The 20,741-nt window shown below is 43.9% G+C and overlaps 1 protein-coding gene across 1 annotated transcript in view; it reads right to left on the bottom strand.

Moving 5' to 3' along the window:
* The window catches only part of XKR6 (XK related 6), a 68,638-nt gene extending 62,554 nt beyond the window's left edge, over window positions 1-6,084 (bottom strand). The window contains exon 1 of the mRNA XM_053460945.1: window positions 5,441-6,084. Coding sequence (XP_053316920.1) covers window positions 5,441-6,084 — 644 coding nt within the window. The remainder of the gene's footprint in view (window positions 1-5,440) is intronic.
* Between the last annotated feature and the right edge of the window lie 14,657 nt (window positions 6,085-20,741).

Raw genomic sequence — 20,741 nt, 5'->3', positions numbered from 1 at the left:
GTATGTGTGTGAGTATGTATGAGTAGATGTAGGTATGTGTGTGAGTAGGTATGAGTAGATGTAGGTATGAGTAGATGTAGGTATGTGTGTGAGTATGTATGAGTAGATGTAGGTATGTGTGTGAGTATGTATGAGTAGATGTAGGTATGTGTGTGAGTAGGTATGAGTAGATGTAGGTATGTGTGTGAGTATGTATGAGTAGATGTAGGTATGTGTGTGAGTAGGTATGAGTAGATGTAGGTATGTGTGAGTAGGTATGAGTGTATGTAGGTATGTGTGTGAGTATGTATGAGTAGATGTAGGTATGTGTGTGAGTAGGTATGAGTGTGAGTATGTATGAGTAGATGTAAATGTGTGTGAGTATGTATGAGTAGATGTAAATGTGTGTGAGTATGTATGAATAGATGTAGGTAAGTGTGTGAGTATGTATGAATAGATGTAGGTAAGTGTGTGAGTATGTATGAGTAGATGTAGGTATGTGTGTGAGTATGTATGAGTAGATGTAGGTATGTGTGTGAGTATGTATGAATAGATGTAGGTAAGTGTGTGAGTATGTATGAGTAGATGTAGGTATGTGTGTGAGTATGTATGAGTAGATGTAGGTATGTGTGTGAGTAGGTATGAGTAGATGTAGGTATGTGTGTGAGTATGTATGAGTAGATGTAGGTATGTGTGTGAGTAGGTATGAGTAGATGTAGGTATGTGTGTGAGTATGTATGAGTAGATGTAGGTATGTGTGTGAGTATGTATGAGTAGATGTAGGTATGTGCGTGAGTAGGTATGAGTGTATGTAGGTATGTGTGTGAGTATGTATGAATAGATGTAGGTATGTGTGTGAGTATGTATGAGTAGATGTAGGTATGTGTGAGTATGTATGAGTAGATGTAGGTATGTGTGTGAGTATGTATGAGTAGATGTAGGTATGTGTGTGAGTATGTATGAGTAGATGTAAATGTGTGTGAGTATGTATGGGTAGATGTTGGTATGTGAGTGAGTAGGTATGAGCAGATGTAGGTATGTGTGTGAGTATGTATGAGTAGATGTAAATGTGTGTGAGTAGGTATGAGTAGATGTAAATGTGTGTGAGTATGTATGAGTAGATGTAGGTATGTGTGTGAGTAGGTATGAGTAGATGTAAATGTGTGTGAGTATGTATGAATAGATGTAGGTATGTGTGTGAGTAGGTATGAGTAGATGTAGGTATGTGTGAGTATGTATGAATAGATGTAGGTATGTGTGTGAGTAGGTATGAGTAGATGTAGGTATGTGTGAGTATGTATGAGTAGATGTAGGTATGTGTGAGTATGTATGAGTAGATGTAGGTATGTGTGTGAGTAGGTATGAGTAGATGTAGCTATCAGTAGGTATGAGTAGATGTAGGTAAGTGTGTGGAAGTATGTATGTGTATATGTATGTAACTGAGTGTGAGTATATGCTTGTGTGTGTTTTATGTTTTTTTATTATTATTTTTATTTTATTATTTTTTTCTTTTCTGGAAGGTGAAGACAACACTGCGTGGACGGCGGGACCAGCATGCAATGTTGGAACCGCAACTTGGTTTCATGCAGAAAATTTGGCCCAAAACCATTCGTCATCACTGCCGTAAAGGGTGGGAGTAAGTGAACGTAAACAGTAAGTAAACAGTAATTATCCATTAAACCCAATATACCAGTCTCCGGAATGAAATATATTATATGGGAAATGTCTTAATTATTGACTGAGAATCCCTTAAAATTACAATAAAAATAATAATAAATTAACATTTAAGTTACATCTTCACCTTTTTAGGTTTTTTTTGGTGGTGTTATATTTTGGGTACAGTACAGGTGTTTTTAAATACAATTTTATAGCCAATTTTATTAAGTTAGACACCCTATATGAACGGCTGTCCCAACTGGTTGAAAAGATGAACTCCAATTTAACTGTTTAATTGCCATCACCAATAAGACCTTTTATACAGAAAAAAATATATATATATATAAAAGAATCAATGTTCTTATTGATACGGAAAATGCACAAAAACTGATATTATTAGGGGCTGGATTTACTGTAATTTCTATTTTAATAGCCCCCTGCCCCGTTCTCCCAGAAAGTACGCGTTCGTAATTAAAGCATTTCCGATATGTCAGCAAAGGTGACGATAATATTTTAATGAGAAAACCAGAAGGATACGTTTACCAATTACCCTGCCGGAAAAAATCCAATATACCGAGGACCTTCTTATTTTCCCCACGTTGAGTTTTAATTAGTTATTTTTTTTTTGTAATTATATTATATTTATTACATTACGTTTCCAGGCATTAGCAGCCGATAGTCGATGAATTCCGAGCACGTAGCCGTACAGAATATAAATCAGCGTAATTGTTTAACAAACGGGACTATATTCAAAACAAATACATTCCAAATGAGATCGCAGGAGATACTCGCAGGCCAGACGCAGCCGACCGCGACCAAGATATTCGCGAGCGAAGCAAAGCAGGCAGAATGGAAGGCGAGGCGGAGGTTAACGGCAAGGAGCGGACGGGACTGCTCCGGCGCAATAATGGGACCCTTTAACCTGGAACCGGCTCGCCAGCCACAGCGGACTACAATTCACATCATGCCTCAGCACACCGCCAGCGCTATAGGTTACCTACCCCTGCTTTTAACTACTCAAGTGCCAGCCGTTTATCCGACAACGTTCTATATATGCGTTACCAGCTTTACATAAAGAGACATCCGTCATATAGTAAAGAAGCTATTCAGCATCTTGAAAATCTCCCCGATAATATATCTCAAAGACTCGATTTATGCGCACTACCGTTCAAAAGCTTAGGGTAATAAAATGTTGTTTTTGAAAGAAAAGCAAATTTTGCCCATTAAAATAACATGAAATCGATCAGAAATCCAGCGCAGACAGGGTTAATGTTATAAATTACTATTGTAGCTGGAAACGGCTGATTTTTCATGGAATCTCTTCATAGGCGTAAAGAGGCCCTTTATCACTCCCATCACTCCTGTGTCCCAATGGCCCTTTATCACTCCCATCACTCCTGTGTCCCAATGGCCCTTTATCACTCCCATCACTCCTGTGTTCCAATGGCCCTTTATCACTCCCATCACTCCTGTGTCTCAATGGCCCTTTATCACTCCCATCACTCCTGTGTTCCAATGGCACGTTGCGTTCACTGATCCAAGTTTAAGTTTAAAAGGATAATTGATGGTTAGAAACCCTTTTTTGTAATTATGTTACAGCCAGAAATGTCCTTGTTTTCCCTCAAAACAGCTGAGTGACCCCAAACTTTTGAGCCGTAGCGTGTGTGTATTTCAATATATACCCGTTCATCATAAAATTAATTGACATTTTGCTTTATGTGACACGGTACGTTCCTTTCGGACGCCATTCGTACTCGCGCATGCAGATATTAATCAGAATCCCAGCATAAATCGCGATATCATAAAGGAATGAAAACACAAACCAACACGCTTCAGCCGCTACATCCCGTGACAGCGAGTTCTACATACATGACGGGATCCGATCATGGAGCCAGAGCCAGCCGGCATTATCAATACTTCTTATCAATGCACGGGGCCCGGCTATGTGCCAGCCCTCCACCCGTCCACCATAACACCGCCATGGTAGAAAAACCCCTCGGCCACTGAACCTGATGAAGGTGGAGAGCGGAGATCAACCAGCGATCGAAAGAGAAGAGAACCGCGCGGGGCAGCCTGGTTCTCCCAGGATAACCCAACGCTACGGGGGGCTGTGTGCCCGGGTCTCCCAGTATAACCCAACGCTACGAGGGGCCGGGTGCAGAAGCAATTTTTAAGGGCATTTACTGTGTTTGATTAATCTTACATAGAAATAGAGTAAAGCCGGTCCCGAGAGAGAGAACGGTCTGAGGAGGAGAGGAGGGGGGGGCATCGCTTTAATAACAGCGATTCATCATTACTGGGAACACAGGAGACCACAGCGCACAAACCAGTAAAAGGGCTCGATGTTTCCCATTAGCTCTGGTAGCGGCCGTTTAGCGCTGGGCATCACCTGTGAAGACCCGCAAACACCCCAAGCGTAAAACGCCCGATATAATTACCTCCCGGCAGGACTGCCTTACAGATTTAAGAGAGAGGGCGTGTTTCGAACGTTTCCCTGGATGTGGGAGCCGCTATCAGGCTGCGACAGACACGGCAATTTATATTATGGTGCAAACCGACCAAAACCCATGGTTTTTTTTAACCCTTTGAGCAAATAAAAAAAAAATACTCCTTTCCTATTCCCAAATGCGACTCTACAAAGCGAACGTTCATGCACAGATCTCGCTACAGCACACACACTCCAATAAAAAAAACGATTTAGAGGAGGGAGATTCAAATACGACACCGGCCCCTTTAAGATCAAGTCGATGCACATCCAGCCACAGATGCCCCCTAGGCACCCGGGACAGCGGGGTAACAACAACCAGTTCAAGTCAACGAGCCGACCTGGGTCTCAAAGCGGCTGTCTCTGGAAGGTCGACATCTTGCGACGGCCGCGCTGGCAGTGAAAGGGTTAACAGGATATGCAGCAGGCTTTGGCAAAGCATGGGTTAAAGGTTTTAGAAGGGGGGGGGTGTTTCCGCCCCTTTCAATTGCCAGTGAATCTATTCCTCCTCCAGCGGGGAGAGAGCAGGTAGTTTGTGTTCTGCAGAGGGAGCGATCGCAGGGGTATCCATTGCGGTTCAGCACCACGGGCTGGGGGACAGCTCCTAGCTGCAGCTAAATACCCCCAATCCAGCCCCTGCCCCTGACATTGCACCAAACACACCGTGTACCGGGGGGCAGGGGGGGTCATCAACCAAAACACAACCGATTCACCAAATGCACCCGAAACCTGTGCACCCCCACACTGCAGTCACGCTTTAGCCGGATTTAAAGGGGTTTTTCTGGGGGGGGGGGATATGATGGCTGCAGCAGCTGCTGTGTTGGAATGACATCTCCGAGGAGGGTCGAGGAAGGTTATTTATTTGGCCCACCTAATGCAGCCATGAAGGGCCACTTTACTCCAGGGTGAAGGTTACAGAGGCATCAATCAACCCCCCCCCCTCCAATTACATGCCCTTGCCTCCCACTCACAGGCGTTCTGCCACCTCTTAAGATGCACCTTCACGTCACCTGTGCAGCTCATCACACCTATTAGATACCTTCACATCCCTGCCCGCCAGGGGCCCTTTTACCACCTGAAACAGCCATGAAGGGCCACATCACTCCAGTGTGAAGGTTACAGAAACATCAATCACCCCCCCCCCTTAGATACCCCTCCCTCCCACTCACCGGGTAAATTCCCAAGCATCCTGCCACCTCTGGGGATGTCTCCCCCCATGCACCTGTGCAGATCATCACACCCATTATTTACCCCCCCCAAGATAAGACCCCTGCCCAGAACCAGCACCCCACCCCACCCCTTCAGTCGATGCCCTCTTACCTCCACACTTGTCCCATCTGCAGGATGTGGATGACAGACTGCCAGATCCAGACAGACATCCTGCAGAACGTTTCAGCCCCGGGTCTGGTGGTGGTGGTGTACTGGTGTCGGTGGTAGTGATGGGTACTCCCCATCATGGGGGGTCCCCTGCTGCTGAGCCCTTCCACCGCCCCCAGCCCACCCCCGGTATAATCCTGGGCGAACCACCTGAAGCTAAGGATCTGAACCAGCACCGAGGGCACCAGGACGAACAACAGGGTCAAGGAGAAGTACAGGTAGTCCCTCTTGGTGTAATAGTCTGCAGCCAGCCACAGGTCGGTGCCCACGTCCCAGAAGAAGACCATCAGGGCCAGCACTATCCAGAGGCAGTCTAACCAGGCCCTCTCCCCCTTCTGCACCTGCTTCTCCCTCTTGTTGCCCCCCAGGACCCCGGACCCCTTGCCCCTCCGCAGCAGGGACCTGAGGCAGGCGCTCCTGCAGCCCCAGTAGCACGATGAGGTGTTGCAGCAATGGCAGATGTGGATGGAGCTGCTCTCCCCGGGGTCCCCCTCGCCCCCCATCGCAGCAGCCGCAGCCTCGTCCAGGTTATGGAGCTGGGCGAAGCCGGAGCCGACCCCCAACATGCCGTCCGACTTGGCCGCCATCTTCCCTCTCTCCTTCCCTCCTTCCTTCCTCCTACCCTCCCTCCCTCTCTCGAGCTCTCTGTCTCCTTCTCTCCCTCTCTCCTGGACGCTCCAAAACGGGGGAAACCCTCCGCTTCCGGAAGCCTGATGCCACTTCCGCCCGCTCCCTCCTCCTTTTATTTTCCTCACTGGGGAGTTCAAAATGGCTTCCCTGCCGGGTTCTTTTTTTATTTATTATTGGGTTGGCTGCTGCCTGGTTTTCATTTTATTTCATCTTTTTGGAGGGTTAGAATGGAGCTTCAGTTGCCAAAACTGAGCTTCCTTTTATGAATTTCAATTATGAATCATTATGATTAGTTTAACTTTATATACATCATTTATAAGAAGTTGGGTAAATAATAAAAAATAAATAAATAAATAACCAAAATAATCATCAAATTATTTTATAACATATGTCTTTTTTATGTTAAATGAATTTTCACCTTATTTTCACCAAAATATTTTTTTAGGTCATGAACATTACACCCATGACATGATTCTGCTCTAATAATATTAGATTTTATAGCCAAACGCCCCAAAGTCGGGCCACCCAACATGTTTAACTTTATAAATCCCTAGAAATGTTAATATACATATATATTAAAAAGTATTTAAAATTGAAAGTTTCAAATACAAAAAAGATGAGTTAATGGAAAAGCCAATATTTTGATGTTAAATTGATTATATATATATTAATAAATATTATTTTTCAACCATGCCAATTTTAACCGTTCATCTCTAAACTAAGAAGAAGTTCGGAGATACATAACAGCCCAAAATTGCATTTTTTTTATTTTTATTTTTAAATCATAGTTTTCTTTAAAGGATTTTTAAACAAAAGTTGCTACACGGAATGTATAGAATCCGAGAAGTGTATTTGTATAAAATTACATTTGAAAAAAAACACCCCCAATATCGTTATAGCCATTCATTACGATATAGAGGAAAGGAGAAAAGGCATTTTGTCATAGATGAGATGAACCAAGACCGGAACTATGAGGTTGAGTGGGGCACAATGTAGAGTTAACCAGGGTTAGGGGGGTTAGAGTGCAAGCTCTTGTGGTAAGAAGCTTGGCCTCCAAAGAAACAGATCCTTGATCCTTTTCCTTCTCCACTCTTGGAAAGCCCGAAGACGCGAGGCTATGACATCATCCATTGCAGCTCTCCTTCTTGCTTCTTAAGGCATTTGACTTACGTAAAAAAAATTCAACAATGTATTTTTTTTTTATTATTGTGGTTTTACTATAATTCTCACCGTCGACTATAACTGAGAATTCCAAGGAGTGACGAATTTCATGATTACGCTCGATACAGCTAAATTAATTCAAGCAGGTTCCGGTAGTAACACGTTGCCTTCACAGAGACGCCAGTGTGTGCAGGTATTTGCATTTAATCCGCGCGATGGGGCGCCAGCGTCTTCAAGTGCGCTGTGTGTGGGTATATCCCATATCGCTGGGCTTTTATGAATGCCCATGTCTTGTTATCCCCTTAAGGACAATGGACAGTCCCTAAACCCATTGAAAACAATGCAATGTCATTAAGGGGTTAAGACTGGTCCAATGTAGACAATTGACAACTGCGCTAACCAAAATGCTTCCAAACTTTTTAGGAGGGGTCTCTGGATCCCAAATTCCCGTACCCCTCTTTCCTCCCCTGGTGCCCCTCTTTTTCTTGGAGCTCAGAATGTTTGCTGGATAGGAGGGTATCGCAGGGTTCTACGGCCCTAAAAGTCACAAACTTAGCCCTGCGCTTAGGGCTGTAGAACCTTGCGATAACTTCATACCCAGCAAACAGTTCTAGAAAGGGGAAAACGTATATAATGAAAGGGACACTCGAGGCGTCACATGCGCTTTAATGCATATGATAGCTGAGGGGTCCCTTTATATTTACGTGGTGTCCCCCCCTTGCACATATAAGGGGGATTCTGTAGGATTTGCTGTCCAGGAAGGTGACATTCTTACTGTCATTCAGCTCTGGCTCTGCCAGCGAGCAAGAGTCTAGTGACAGCCAATCAGTGGCCAACATAACGGGACACAGGGTGGGAAGCTGCAGCTTCTCCTGTGGTAAGTGCTTTCATAGGCGTAGTTTGTACGGGGGGCTCCTTGGGTCCCTTTAAATAAGATCTGTCTTACAGAAAAATACCATAGCCGTTCTTCAAACATCTACTAAATTGTCGTATTGACCCTTAAAATACATTAGTGGATAAGCCGAGATGATCTCAGGGATGCACTTAGTCCAACGCGGCTCCTCCATCACTTACTTAAGAGGATTTTTTTCCCAGGTTTAAGAAAGTAAAATTACTACCTTCCTGTGTTAAGTATTAAAGGATTATTATAATCTGTACCCACTTTATAGCACAAAACATTATAAAACTATATATCACTATAAATGTATATCAGGGAATTATACTCAAAATGTCAGCATATCAGTTATTCCACTGCGTGACAAATAATTACGAAAAATATGACTCTATTATATTTTTTACCCTGCTTGTAGTTTTTGCCCCCATAATTTAATGTTTTCAGGCAGCAGCATATCAGCCATTTGTATCTCGCTCTATTATCTGATCCCCAATCTACTAAACACCCCGACTCCTTATCATACTACCTGTGGGGAAACGATAGAATACCTCAGTCTTAATCACCCAGCCTGACATTCTGATTAATGAAAGTCTATGGAGGAACGGACTTCATTAGCATCGCCATAAAGCATCAGCTCAACACTGACTCACATTACTGTATACAGCACTGGGGGTTATATTACTGTATACAGCGCTGGGGGGTTATATTACTGTATACAGCGCTGGGGTTATATTACTGTATACAGCGCTGGGGGGGTTATATTACTGTATACAGTGCTGGGGGGTTATATTACTGTATACAGTGCTGGGGGTTATATTACTGTATACAGCACTGGGGGGTTATATGACTGTATACAGCGCTGGGGTTGTATTACTGTATACAGCGCTGGGGGGTTATATTACTGTATACAGTGCTGGGGGGTTATATTACTGTATACAGCGCTGGGGGGTTATATTACTGTATACAGCGCTGGGGGGTTATATTACTGTATACAGTGCTGGGGGTTATATTACTGTATACAGCACTGGGGGGTTATATTACTGTATACAGCGCTGGGGGGTTATATTACTGTATACAGCGCTGGGGGTTTATATTACTGTATACAGCGCTGGGGGTTATATTACTGTATACAGCGCTGGGGGTTATATTACTGTATACAGCGCTGGGGGTTATATTACTGTATACAGCGCTGGGGGGTATATTACTGTATACAGCGCTGGGGGTTATATTACTGTATACAGCGCTGGGGGTTATATTACTGTATACAGTGCTGGGGGGTTATATTACTGTATACAGCACTGGGGGGTTATATTACTGTATACAGTGCTGGGGGTTATATTACTGTATACAGCGCTGGGGGGTTATATTACTGTATACAGTGCTGGGGGTTATATTACTGTATACAGCGCTGGGGGGATTATATTACTGTATACAGCGCTGGGGGAGTTATATTACTGTATACAGCGCTGGGGGGGTTATATTACTGTATACAGCGCTGGGGGGTTATATTACTGTATACAGCGCCGGGGGTTATATTACTGTACACAGCGCTGGGGGGTTATATTACTGTATACAGCGCTGGGGGGGTTATATTACTGTATACAGTGCTGGGGGTTATATTACTGTATACAGCGCTGGGGGGATTATATTACTGTATACAGCGCTGGGGTGGTTATATTACTGTATACAGCGCTGGGGGGGTTATATTACTGTATACAGCGCTGGGGGGGTTATATTACTGTATACAGCGCTGGGGGTTATATTACTGTATACAGCGCTGGGGGGTTATATTACTGTATACAGTGCTGGGGGGGTTATATTACTGTATACAGCGCTGGGGGGGTTATATTACTGTATACAGCGCTGGGGGGGTTATATTACTGTATACAGCGCTGGGGGGTTATATTACTGTATACAGCGCTGGGGGGTTATATTACTGTATACAGTGCTGGGGGTTATATTACTGTATACAGCGCTGGGGGGATTATATTACTGTATACAGCGCTGGGGGGGTTATATTACTGTATACAGCGCTGGGGGGGTTATATTACTGTATACAGCGCTGGGGGGTTATATTACTGTATACAGCGCCGGGGGTTATATTACTGTACACAGCGCTGGGGGGTTATATTACTGTATACAGCGCTGGGGGGTTATATTACTGTATACAGTGCTGGGGGTTATATTACTGTATACAGCGCTGGGGGGATTATATTACTGTATACAGCGCTGGGGGGTTATATTACTGTATACAGCGCTGGGGGGGTTATATTACTGTATACAGCGCTGGGGGGGTTATATTACTGTATACAGCGCTGGGGGGTTATATTACTGTATACAGCGCTGGGGGTTATATTACTGTATACAGCGCTGGGGGGTTATATTACTGTATACAGCGCTGGTGGGTTATATTACTGTATACAGCGCTGGGGGGTTATATTACTGTATACAGCGCTGGGGGTTATATTACTGTATACAGCGCTGGGGGGTTATATTACTGTATACAGCGCTGGGGGGTTATATTACTGTATACAGTGCTGGGGTTTATGGTCAAAGAAAATATTTTTTTTGTTCCATGAGACATCCACTTTGAACATTGTTTCTGTCATTCCGAAACCTCATCATAATGCCTTTTCATTTCCTAATATAATGTCCCTAAATGATATGCATCTACCAGCTGTGATGAAAAGCCGTTCCATGCATCCACCTGAAGTTTGCTAAAGCTAATTAGTAAATACATTTCCCCCATTTTAGGCCTATGTTTCCATCCGTTGGGGACTTCATCGCACGCACAAAAGTTTTAATTACCATCTTTTTCGTGAAAATCCTCTCCCCTCTATAAAGCGTTGTCCGTAAATCTCCTTATTCTGCTTTACTGCTGGTTATTCTACACTTGGCCAAAAGGACAAGGACCTCATTGAAAGTCCAGCCGCTGGTTTAATTCCCTTATGTAGGAAAGATAAAGACGCGGATCCAACGCTAAACTTTATTGTGCTTCAATCAATCAAAAAGGATACAGCCAATCAATGGGCTGCCGGTAGAAGAACACAATTAACTTTTTAAATTCGGCAAGTTTATCCGGTGTCAGAATAAAATATATATGTAAACTGTAAAAAAAATAATAATAATTCCAATAAAGTACTTACCTTCGGGAGAAGCTGCAGCTCCAGAGCACACCTCCTGAACCCCCCCAATGGAAATTTAAAGGGACCTCTCCGCTGTCGTCTGCGTTGATGGCCGGAGTGTCCCTTTAATTAAAATAAAGTTAATGATTAGGAAGCATGTTGTTTTAAATGCAATTGTCATTTAAGATGTAAAAAAAAAAATCTATATCAGATGCACCAAAATTCTACAAATAGAACACAAAAGAAAAGAATACCGTCCGTCACGTCGTCACCGTTGTGAAGCCTCTGCTCCATTGTGTCTATCACAGCTCATCGGGGTCAGTATTAGCAGGGTAACGCCGATGGTGACTTGTCTACTGTCTGTCAGCGGCATGTGCATCGTCTTCAGGTTTGTGCTCATTCAGTGTGTTTTTCTCCCTGTAGCTCCCTGTGAGACCAGATTTCACCAACAAGGGGTCTATTCACTAAATGCAGAGTCCCCCGTAGTGTTTACACGAGAGTTGTGGTTTTAACTTCACTCTTCATTAGGAAGGACCAACTCTGGCAGGTTTGTACAGTGCGAGGGCTGAGCTTGCCCTGTATAATGTATCGTTTAATATGTAAGGAGTAATCTGCTGGATTTAACTATACATTATGCATGGCCAGCCAAGCTACAGTACTTCCCTTAACCCATACAGTACCCCCTATGTACGCATTTTTTTATTCACTAACCCCCATTGATGTGAAGTGGTCTGCCGTCCCTGATGATCTGCTCCAGTGCACAATGCCAAGTGGCAGCTGCAAAGCTGGTAGAATGTCGTGTAACGGTTACAGAATTCCTGTATAGGTCTCCATGTCATAGTTTATAAATGAGATTGAGTTTTTTCATGGATTACACTGGAAATGCAGCGAGATCCCTGAGACTTGGCTTTTTTAGGTGGGGTTGGCATTTTGGCTCAGATATCACCTTGAATACTTCAGAGGTTCTCCTCTTTAGAAGAGGAAACAAGAAAATCTGTCCCTCCCTTGGTTTATCTTGCCATGGGGGGGGTGGTAGGGTTTGCATATCCTTTTGGGAGTGTGGCCCTAAAACAACAAGTCCCCTTCACTTCTCATCCCCCCCAGACCCAATACCAAGGTATCCTGTGAATAGATAGATAGATAGATAGATAGATAGATAGATGGATAGATAGATAGATAGATAGATAGATAGATAGATAGATAGATAGATAGATAGATAGATGGATAGATAGATGGATAGATAGATAGATAGATAGATAGATAGATAGATAGATAGATAGATAGATAGATAGATAGATGGATAGATAGATAGATAGATAGATAGATAGATAGATAGATAGATAGATAGATAGATAGATAGATAGATAGATGGATAGATAGATAGATGGATAGATAGATAGATAGATAGATAGATAGATAGATAGATAGATAGATAGATAGATGGATGGATGGATAGATAGATAGATAGATAGATAGATAGATAGATGGATAGATAGATAGATAGATAGATAGATAGATAGATAGATAGATAGATGGATAGATAGATGATAGATAGATAGATAGATAGATAGATGGATAGATAGATAGATGATAGATAGATGATAGATAGATGGATAGATAGATAGATAGATAGATAGATAGATAGATAGATAGATAGATGATTGATAGATAGATAGATGGATAGATAGATAGATAGATAGATAGATAGATAGATAGATAGGTAGATAGATAGATAGATAGATGATTGATAGATAGATAGATGGATAGATAGATAGATAGATAGATAGATAGGTAGATAGATAGATAGATAGATGAACAGATAGCATATTCACCAAAACACAATGTACAGATACGTAGAAATTACCTTTTTTTCTCATCCCCCACAGACCCAATACCGGGGTGTCCTTTGCCCTGGGATTATCTTAATTTACCATAATCCTCTTTATAGTATAAATGTTCCGCAGACTGTTCCGGATCGAGTTATACCCGCAGGTAACGTCTGATAGGAATTCCTCCGTTTGCTTTTCTGACACATTTTTTTTATAAATGTGTAGCCTTAGGGAAGCTCCCAGCTACATTCTACTAGAGGATACGTTCACGGGCACCGGATTAAACTCTGACCCCTCCGTACGGCTCTACCTATATACCTATCCCCCCACCGCTAATAATATCAGAGGGATTCATCAGGCGCCAGAGGTACCTTTGGCTTTTAGATTTTATTTAATTTTATTTTTTTATCTTAATTCCCATTTCCGTCATATTATTAAAAAAAAAATGTGAAACCGGGATGTATCCATCCAACTCATCCAGATTTTCATCTCAAAGACAATACAACGCGGACGCCATCTGAATGAAAACAGCATAATTAGGCTTTTTTGGCTCTGCTGGAGAAAAAAAAAAAAAAAGCTAGCGCGTTAAAGAATGAAACTTTAATATCGTACCAAAGAAAGCTTTTTGAAGCGGTAAAGGAAAGGTAAAGATATTTAGCGATATTGTCTTAGGAGAGGCTTTTTTTTTAAGTCAAGATAGGCAGAAACTGAGAGCTCGGTTTCTTTCCCGGCTGACAATGCAAAACTAATTAACCTCGGAGGTTTCGAAATCAGCAAAATACCTTAAATACGTTTAGGGGAAGTTCGTACAAAACTAATTAACGCTTCTTAGGACTTTGGGCTTATCGGGAAATGTATTTGAAAGCTTCTATTTATTAAAATATTTCAGCATTTGTGTAGAGGAGCCTGTGCCTTGGCTGATATTAGTGAGAGTTTGTCTGTGAGACGTCTGTTTTGTCAACCATTTGGCCGTGAATAATATTCATTTTGTCGTCTTCTTTAGTATTTTAGATCTTGCGGTTAAGCAATTAAATGGTTAATTTCAGGCAAAGAAATGGCAAATAAAGTTTAACATGAAGAAGTGCAAGGTTGTGCATTTGTAAACAAAAAATATTTACCTGCGAGGTAAAAGGTAATCCTGGACGAACAAGAATATAGTGATGTTATTATTTATACAGTTCTCCTGGGTTCACCTATCTGGCTTCCTTTTGTTTCTACCTGTGACCAATAGTCAGGGCCGGCGCCACCTGTAGGCAAAGGAGGCGCCCACCTAGGGCAGGCTGCAGCCGTGAGCCGCCGGCTGCAGTCATTCAGTAAGCGGTAAAAGGGGAGGGGCTTGTGGGGGTGGAGCCAGGGGGCGGCAACATTTTATTTTGCCTAGGGTGGCAAAAATCCTTGCACCAGCCCTGCTAATAGTGGTGCTGCCACTGACACATCTGTTTAGCCTGAGTGCTATGTTAGTAGCCAATAGTCACGTAGAATTCAAATAAGATATGTCCATCATTTCCGTACCTCCAGAGTGTTCTGTCCATACAACACTAATTCCCCAAAAACATTGTATTTGTTATGTTTAGTTAGTTGTGTTATGTTAGTGTTGCAAATGCAGTTTAATGTTGATAAATGCAAGGTAATGCACTTGGCGTGTGGAAATCCAAAGACAGACACTCACAGCAAGCAGGGTGCTGGGGTGTATAGCGAGAGGCGTTAGTAGCGAGAAGAGTTAGGAGGTTCCTCTACTTTACAGATCTCTGGTCAGACCTCACCTTGAGTATTGGGGGCAGTTCTGGAGACCCCATATTCAGGAGGATATTGACGTATTGTAGAGAGGAGGAGGGCGACTGAATTGGTGAATGGTTTGCAGGATAGAAATTACATGGAATCTCAATATAAACGGCTTGGAGGAAAGAAGAGAAAGAGGGGGGGGATGGGGTACAAACATTTAAATATTTAAATGAATTTAGCAGAGTATAGGAGGGAAGTTTATTGAAAGGAGGAGAAAAGTCACAATAAGAGGCTGTGAAACTAGAGGGTCAGGGGATTAGTTGGAACGTAAGGAAGTTTTAGTTTAATGAGAGGGTGGTGGATAAGTGGAACAGCCTTCCAACAAATAAGTTAGAGGTTTATACAGTGAAGGGATTTAAATATGCATGGGATAGACAGAATAAGCAACAGCTACAAAGTAACCTATAGTCCTGATAAACCGAGTGAAAAACCTGAGGAAGGAGGGAGTTGAACCGCGGTTTTACCTCCGACATTATTTCCCAGGTTACAAATAAATCCGACAAACAACAATCACTCCGGAACAAGATTATATTGAATTTCCGATCTATGAAGCCCCCTTCACAGTGTATTTTATTATTTTTATGCTATAAAAAGGCTGTGTTTTGTGGAACGGTTTCAAACGACTCCACGCAGTTCCTTTACTCAAAAATAAGCAGATGGACGGAAGGAGAGATTCTTCCTAATTTTAGCATTAGGACGACTGTTGCTGCAGTTTTTATTTTTCTGCTGCCGGAGACTTAATGAATTCTTTGCAACACGAACATTTGGAGGTCCGGATGGGCCAAATGCTTCTTATCTGCCGTCGGATTCCATGTTGTGAATTTGCTCCGGAAAGGACGAGAGAAGGCAGTAGAGTCCGGATCGCAGGGGTTAATGTGGATCGCCGGTACTGAAGAAGGCAGAGTAGGGAGGAAAACAAAAAGCCAATGCTAATTCGCTTACTTATCAACCATGTGAAGAAGCGCGAGATGATGAATGACGCGAGGTTGGTGATTGCCTGATGATGTGTGAAGGCGACACGCGGCGCTGCGTGAGCTCGACCGGTGTGTAGACTCCTCGCCAGTTCGTGTGTTGGGTCGCGGGGAGAAGAGAAGGCGCAGAACACGGAGACGATGGCTCCAGGTAACGTGATGGAGAACTAGTGATGGATGCTCAGCTGCCGACGGGCAAGAAACCCGCTCCTTTCCAGGAGTTTGAAGGAATTCTTTCATTTTTATTAAAACGGCCATGCTTATTTATCTATTTTTTTCTAGAGCATGGCGCATGTGCCTGCGCAGGTGTTCCCTTTACACGCTCCAAAGACGTTCTTGGTTTCCACCAGAACCCTGCCGTCACCCGTCGGTGCCATTGGCACGTCAGACGGCTGAGCAGGATCAGGACACCGGCGAGGCGGCAAACTATTTTAGTATTTCAGAAAAGGGAACAAACGCGGCATGACGACTTCTTTAAATATGTTCTTTAAATTTACTTGGCGCTGATAAAGGACTGGTAAAAAAAATAAATAAAAAAAAATAAAATGAAGAATTAATAATAATTAAACAGAAAAAAATGTAAGCATGTAGGAATCGGTGTCCTAACACCTCGTACTCCTCCCGCTAGCAATATAAATAAATAAATAAAAACCCCTAGCCCTTCTCCCCAGGTGTAGAGTTCAAAATGACAAAAAGGGGGGGCATTACACGTTATTCGATGAAGAAATCCTTAGTAAAATTGCTAAATGTGTACTTTTTATTTTTTTTTGTTTTCAATTTTTTGACTTACTGCTCAAATGCTAAGTGATGGATTACACAGACGAAAAATTGTATTCAAAGAAAGGCCTGTCTGTCCTTGAAAAACAAAATATTCATACTGTGCGGGAACGCTAAAACATAAAAAAAAAGTGGAATCACGAAAAAAAAAACGCTTCGTTCACTATTTTAAGAAAACCCCAGTCAAAAAGGGTTAATAAAAGAAAAAGGTCACTGCTTTTTGGCTTAGAATTTTAGAAGTAAACCTACTAGCCCCGCCCCTCTCATAAAGCCACTCCCCCAGAACACGTAGCGCTGCGGGTAACACGCTATAGGAAGTTCCCGTGTAAGATTTCGGCGAATGCCCTTCCAAACAGACAGAACTGTCTTGGCTCCAGCCGAGCCTTCTCTCCACGGATGAGCTGGATGTTGGTCTTCTTCCTGAGTCATTTGGAAGAATAATATTTTAATTTATAAAGCCGTTTCCTGCTGTTTCTATACACATTATCGGGGCTTTCAGGGCTGTAGAACCCTGCGATCCCCTCATACCCAGCAAACATTCTGACCTCCTAGAAAAGAGGGGCATCAGGGGAGGAAATGTCCCTCTCAAAAATTAGACACATGTGCCTACTCACTCAGCTCCACACTGTAGGGGCAGGAGTGGGGACGACATGGTGGCCCCAGCACTTTAAGGCCAGTGGCCGCCAATGATGTAAGAGTGGCCGACGCATGTATATGACAGGCCCCCCCATCACAGTTCCATGCACGTGTAGCTGGGCATATCCAGCCACGGGAGCGGCAGACCGAGTGTGTATGGCGTTACTCCCAAATTCTACCTCAGGTGTCCTGGGACACCGGGGTGGGTGGAGCTTGAGAGGTAGAGTGTCAATCAAACTGTCAGTGATCCTAGACATATGATGTCATATCCCTGCACTCCATGTGTTATGTGCACGTAGCACCTTCCAATCCAGACTATGGGGGGCCGTGCTCAGCCAGCACAGACTCCATTGGTCACCCCTGTATCTGGTCAATTCAGCAGCGGGATACTGGGGGCCCTAACCACCCAAGAGGGAGATCTCCCCTCTGATTTCGGATAGAATAGAAATATCGGGACAGTTGGGAGGCATGGCATGGAGAGCTGTCGGCTTACGAGGTATTTGCCAGTCTGGGCTCGTACACCATGCAGTTACTTTATTTTGTAACAGACGCGTTATATTCCCGGGGGGGGTGCTCGCTGTGGCCCCTGCGTGTCCGTGTAAATCACACGTTTCCGTTTATAACTGTCCATTCAGGTAGATCAGACACGCGAGTAACATAGAATAGAATATTTGCAGACATATTTGTTTAGTTTTCCCGGAGAAGCAATTTGTTGTAATATTTTCTACGTGCGTCTGGCAGATCTCTGCTCATTAAATTACAGTTTCAAGGAACAAAAAAAAAATACAATTTCTTCGAAAGAAATTCCGGGGATTCCATGGAGACGGAACCCGGAATTTTAATTTGTATCCGTCACGTCTGCCGTCACGTCTGCCGTCACCCGGGAGCGCACGCCACAGAGGTTCTTCGCACTGAATCACCCAGCAAGGGGGTTGAGCGGACAGGGACTTGGGGGATCAGGTACTTAGGTGATCAGGTACTTGGGGGATCAGGTACTAGGTAATCAGGTACTTAGGTGATCAGGTACTTGGGTGATCAGGTACTTGGGGGATCAGTTACTTGGGGGATAAGGTACTTGGGGGATCAGGTACTTGGTTGATCAGGTACTTGGGGGGATCAGGTACTTGGGGGATCAGGTACTAGGTGATCAGGTACTTAGGTGATCAGGTACTTGGGTGATCAGGTACTTGGGGGATCAGTTACTTGGGGGATCAGGTACTTGGGGGATCAGGTACTTGGTTGATCAGGTACTTGGGTGATCAGGTACTTAGGTGATCAGGTACTTGGGGGATCAGGTACTAGGTAATCAGGTACTTAGGTGATCAGGTACTTGGGTGATCAGGTACTTGGGGGATCAGGTACTTGGGGGATCAGGTACTTGGTTGATCAGGTACTTGGGGGATCAGGTACTTGGGGGATCAGGTACTTGGGTGATCAGGTATTTGGGGGATCAGGTACTTGGTTGATCAGGTACTTGGGGGATCAGGTACTTGGGGGATCAGGTACTAGGTGATCAGGTACTTAGGTGATCAGGTACTTGGGGGATCAGGTACTTGGGGGATCAGGTACTTGGGGGATCAGGTACTTGGTTGATCAGGTACTTGGGGGATCAGGTACTTGGGGGATCAGGTACTTGGTTGATCAGGTACTTGGGGGATCAGGTACTTGGGGGATCAGGTACTTGGTTGATCAGGTACTTGGGGGGATCAGGTACTTGGGGGATCAGGTACTTGGGGGATCAGGTACTTGGTTGATCAGGTACTTGGGGGATCAGGTACTTGGGGGATCGGGTACTTGGTTGATCAGGTACTTTGGTGATCAGGTACTTGGGTACCCGGTCCCGGTAAGAGAATGAATATAGGTGATAATGCATATTATATTTCTCAATTAAAAATACATTTTTAAAAGAAAAAATTTTCTTCACTGCATGAATTGTTGACATTCGTGGTAACAGGTGAATTCATGATGATGTCTTGAGCACCGGCGCACTTGTTCGTGTCTCCTGCATGCTGGGTAGGCAGAGGTACAAACGTTACTGCGTCATCCATACTTCTTTACACCAGGTGATTCACAGCGAGTTCATGTTGGTCATATACTAGAGAGGACTCTTGACGTGCTACATACCTCCCAACAGTCACAGTTTTGGTGGGACAGTCCCGATTTTCAGGCATTGTCCTGCTTTTCTGGTTAGTGGCCCCGATGTCCCACACTGAGGATCACGGGCCAGTCCCCGACCAGGCGAGCTGTAAAATCAATGGAGGCGTGTGCAGCATTCAGGTGTGCAGGTGGGCATCATACCTGGGCCCTCGCCCCAATCCCCGCCTACTTCCCCTCCTACCACTTTAAATTTTTCTGCGTGTGGGGCAAGCCCCGCACTCGACATCAGCGGACCACCCACCGATGACAGTGGACTGCCCACTAATGTCAGAGCTCCGCCCACTGATGTCACCAGATCCACCCACATCTTGAAAAGGGATGGCTTTAGGTATGCGGAGCATGAATGATCCCATTTATGGTGGTCATGCTTTCTGCCCCACCCACTTTTGGGCTGGCCCTACCCCTTCCAGACTCTTGCCATACCTCCCAACACAGTTCTCCCGATTTGGACAGCGGATTTGGGGGGTATGGTGTTACCCTGGGGCCGTACCTGCTCCTTATCACTTCCTGAAAGCGGTTAGTATGGGCTGTCAGCTTCACGGCCTCATCGCCACATCAATCTATTAACACCACTGTTATTTGAAAACATTTTTTTTTACTTTTTTTAAACACTGATCTTCTGGTTTTTGTCATGTCGGGCTGGAATATTCCGGAGCATCCTACATACGGGATCTGAAACCGCCCGGGGTAGACGTGTATATATATATATATATATATATAGGGTTTCTGCATCAGGAGAATGCTAATTGCTGGATATTTGTTGTTTCCATGGTTACGTTCAATGTATTAGCAGATTGTACCGTAATTGCCTGGATAGTCGGTTTTATCAAATGAAGTGGCTTTTCATGAAATAGATGCAAGAAAAAAACCCACTTCATTTCACAAACCTCTTCACTCACCCCCTCTCCTCCCGCGAGTAGCCGCTCACACATGCCGTGGGTAATATAAACGTTAACTATCGCTGTTATTTCTGCTGTTGCGTCTGAGGAGAATGGAGTAGATTTTGCATTTCAGAGCAATCACACCGATCCGCGTGTCTTTATTTTCAGGGGATCACAAGCAGACATGATTTTTATTTTATGGATGTGAGAAGCTGCCAATTGGAATTCTGACACACGGATGTGTAAACACATGGGGGTTTCTCCTCATAAATACACACTTGCTATATGACCAAATGGACGCTTGACCATCACACCTCTATGAGATTGTTTTGCAGCCCATTTCCCATCCCTACTTTGCAGATATAACGGCTTCCACTCTTGTGGGACGGCTCTCCACAAC

The sequence above is a fragment of the Spea bombifrons genome, chromosome 3 (genome assembly GCF_027358695.1).
Source record: "Spea bombifrons isolate aSpeBom1 chromosome 3, aSpeBom1.2.pri, whole genome shotgun sequence".
NCBI lineage: Eukaryota > Metazoa > Chordata > Amphibia > Anura > Pelobatidae > Spea > Spea bombifrons.
Note: the sequence above shows the minus strand (reverse complement) of the source record. Positions and strands in the feature narration are given on the sequence as shown.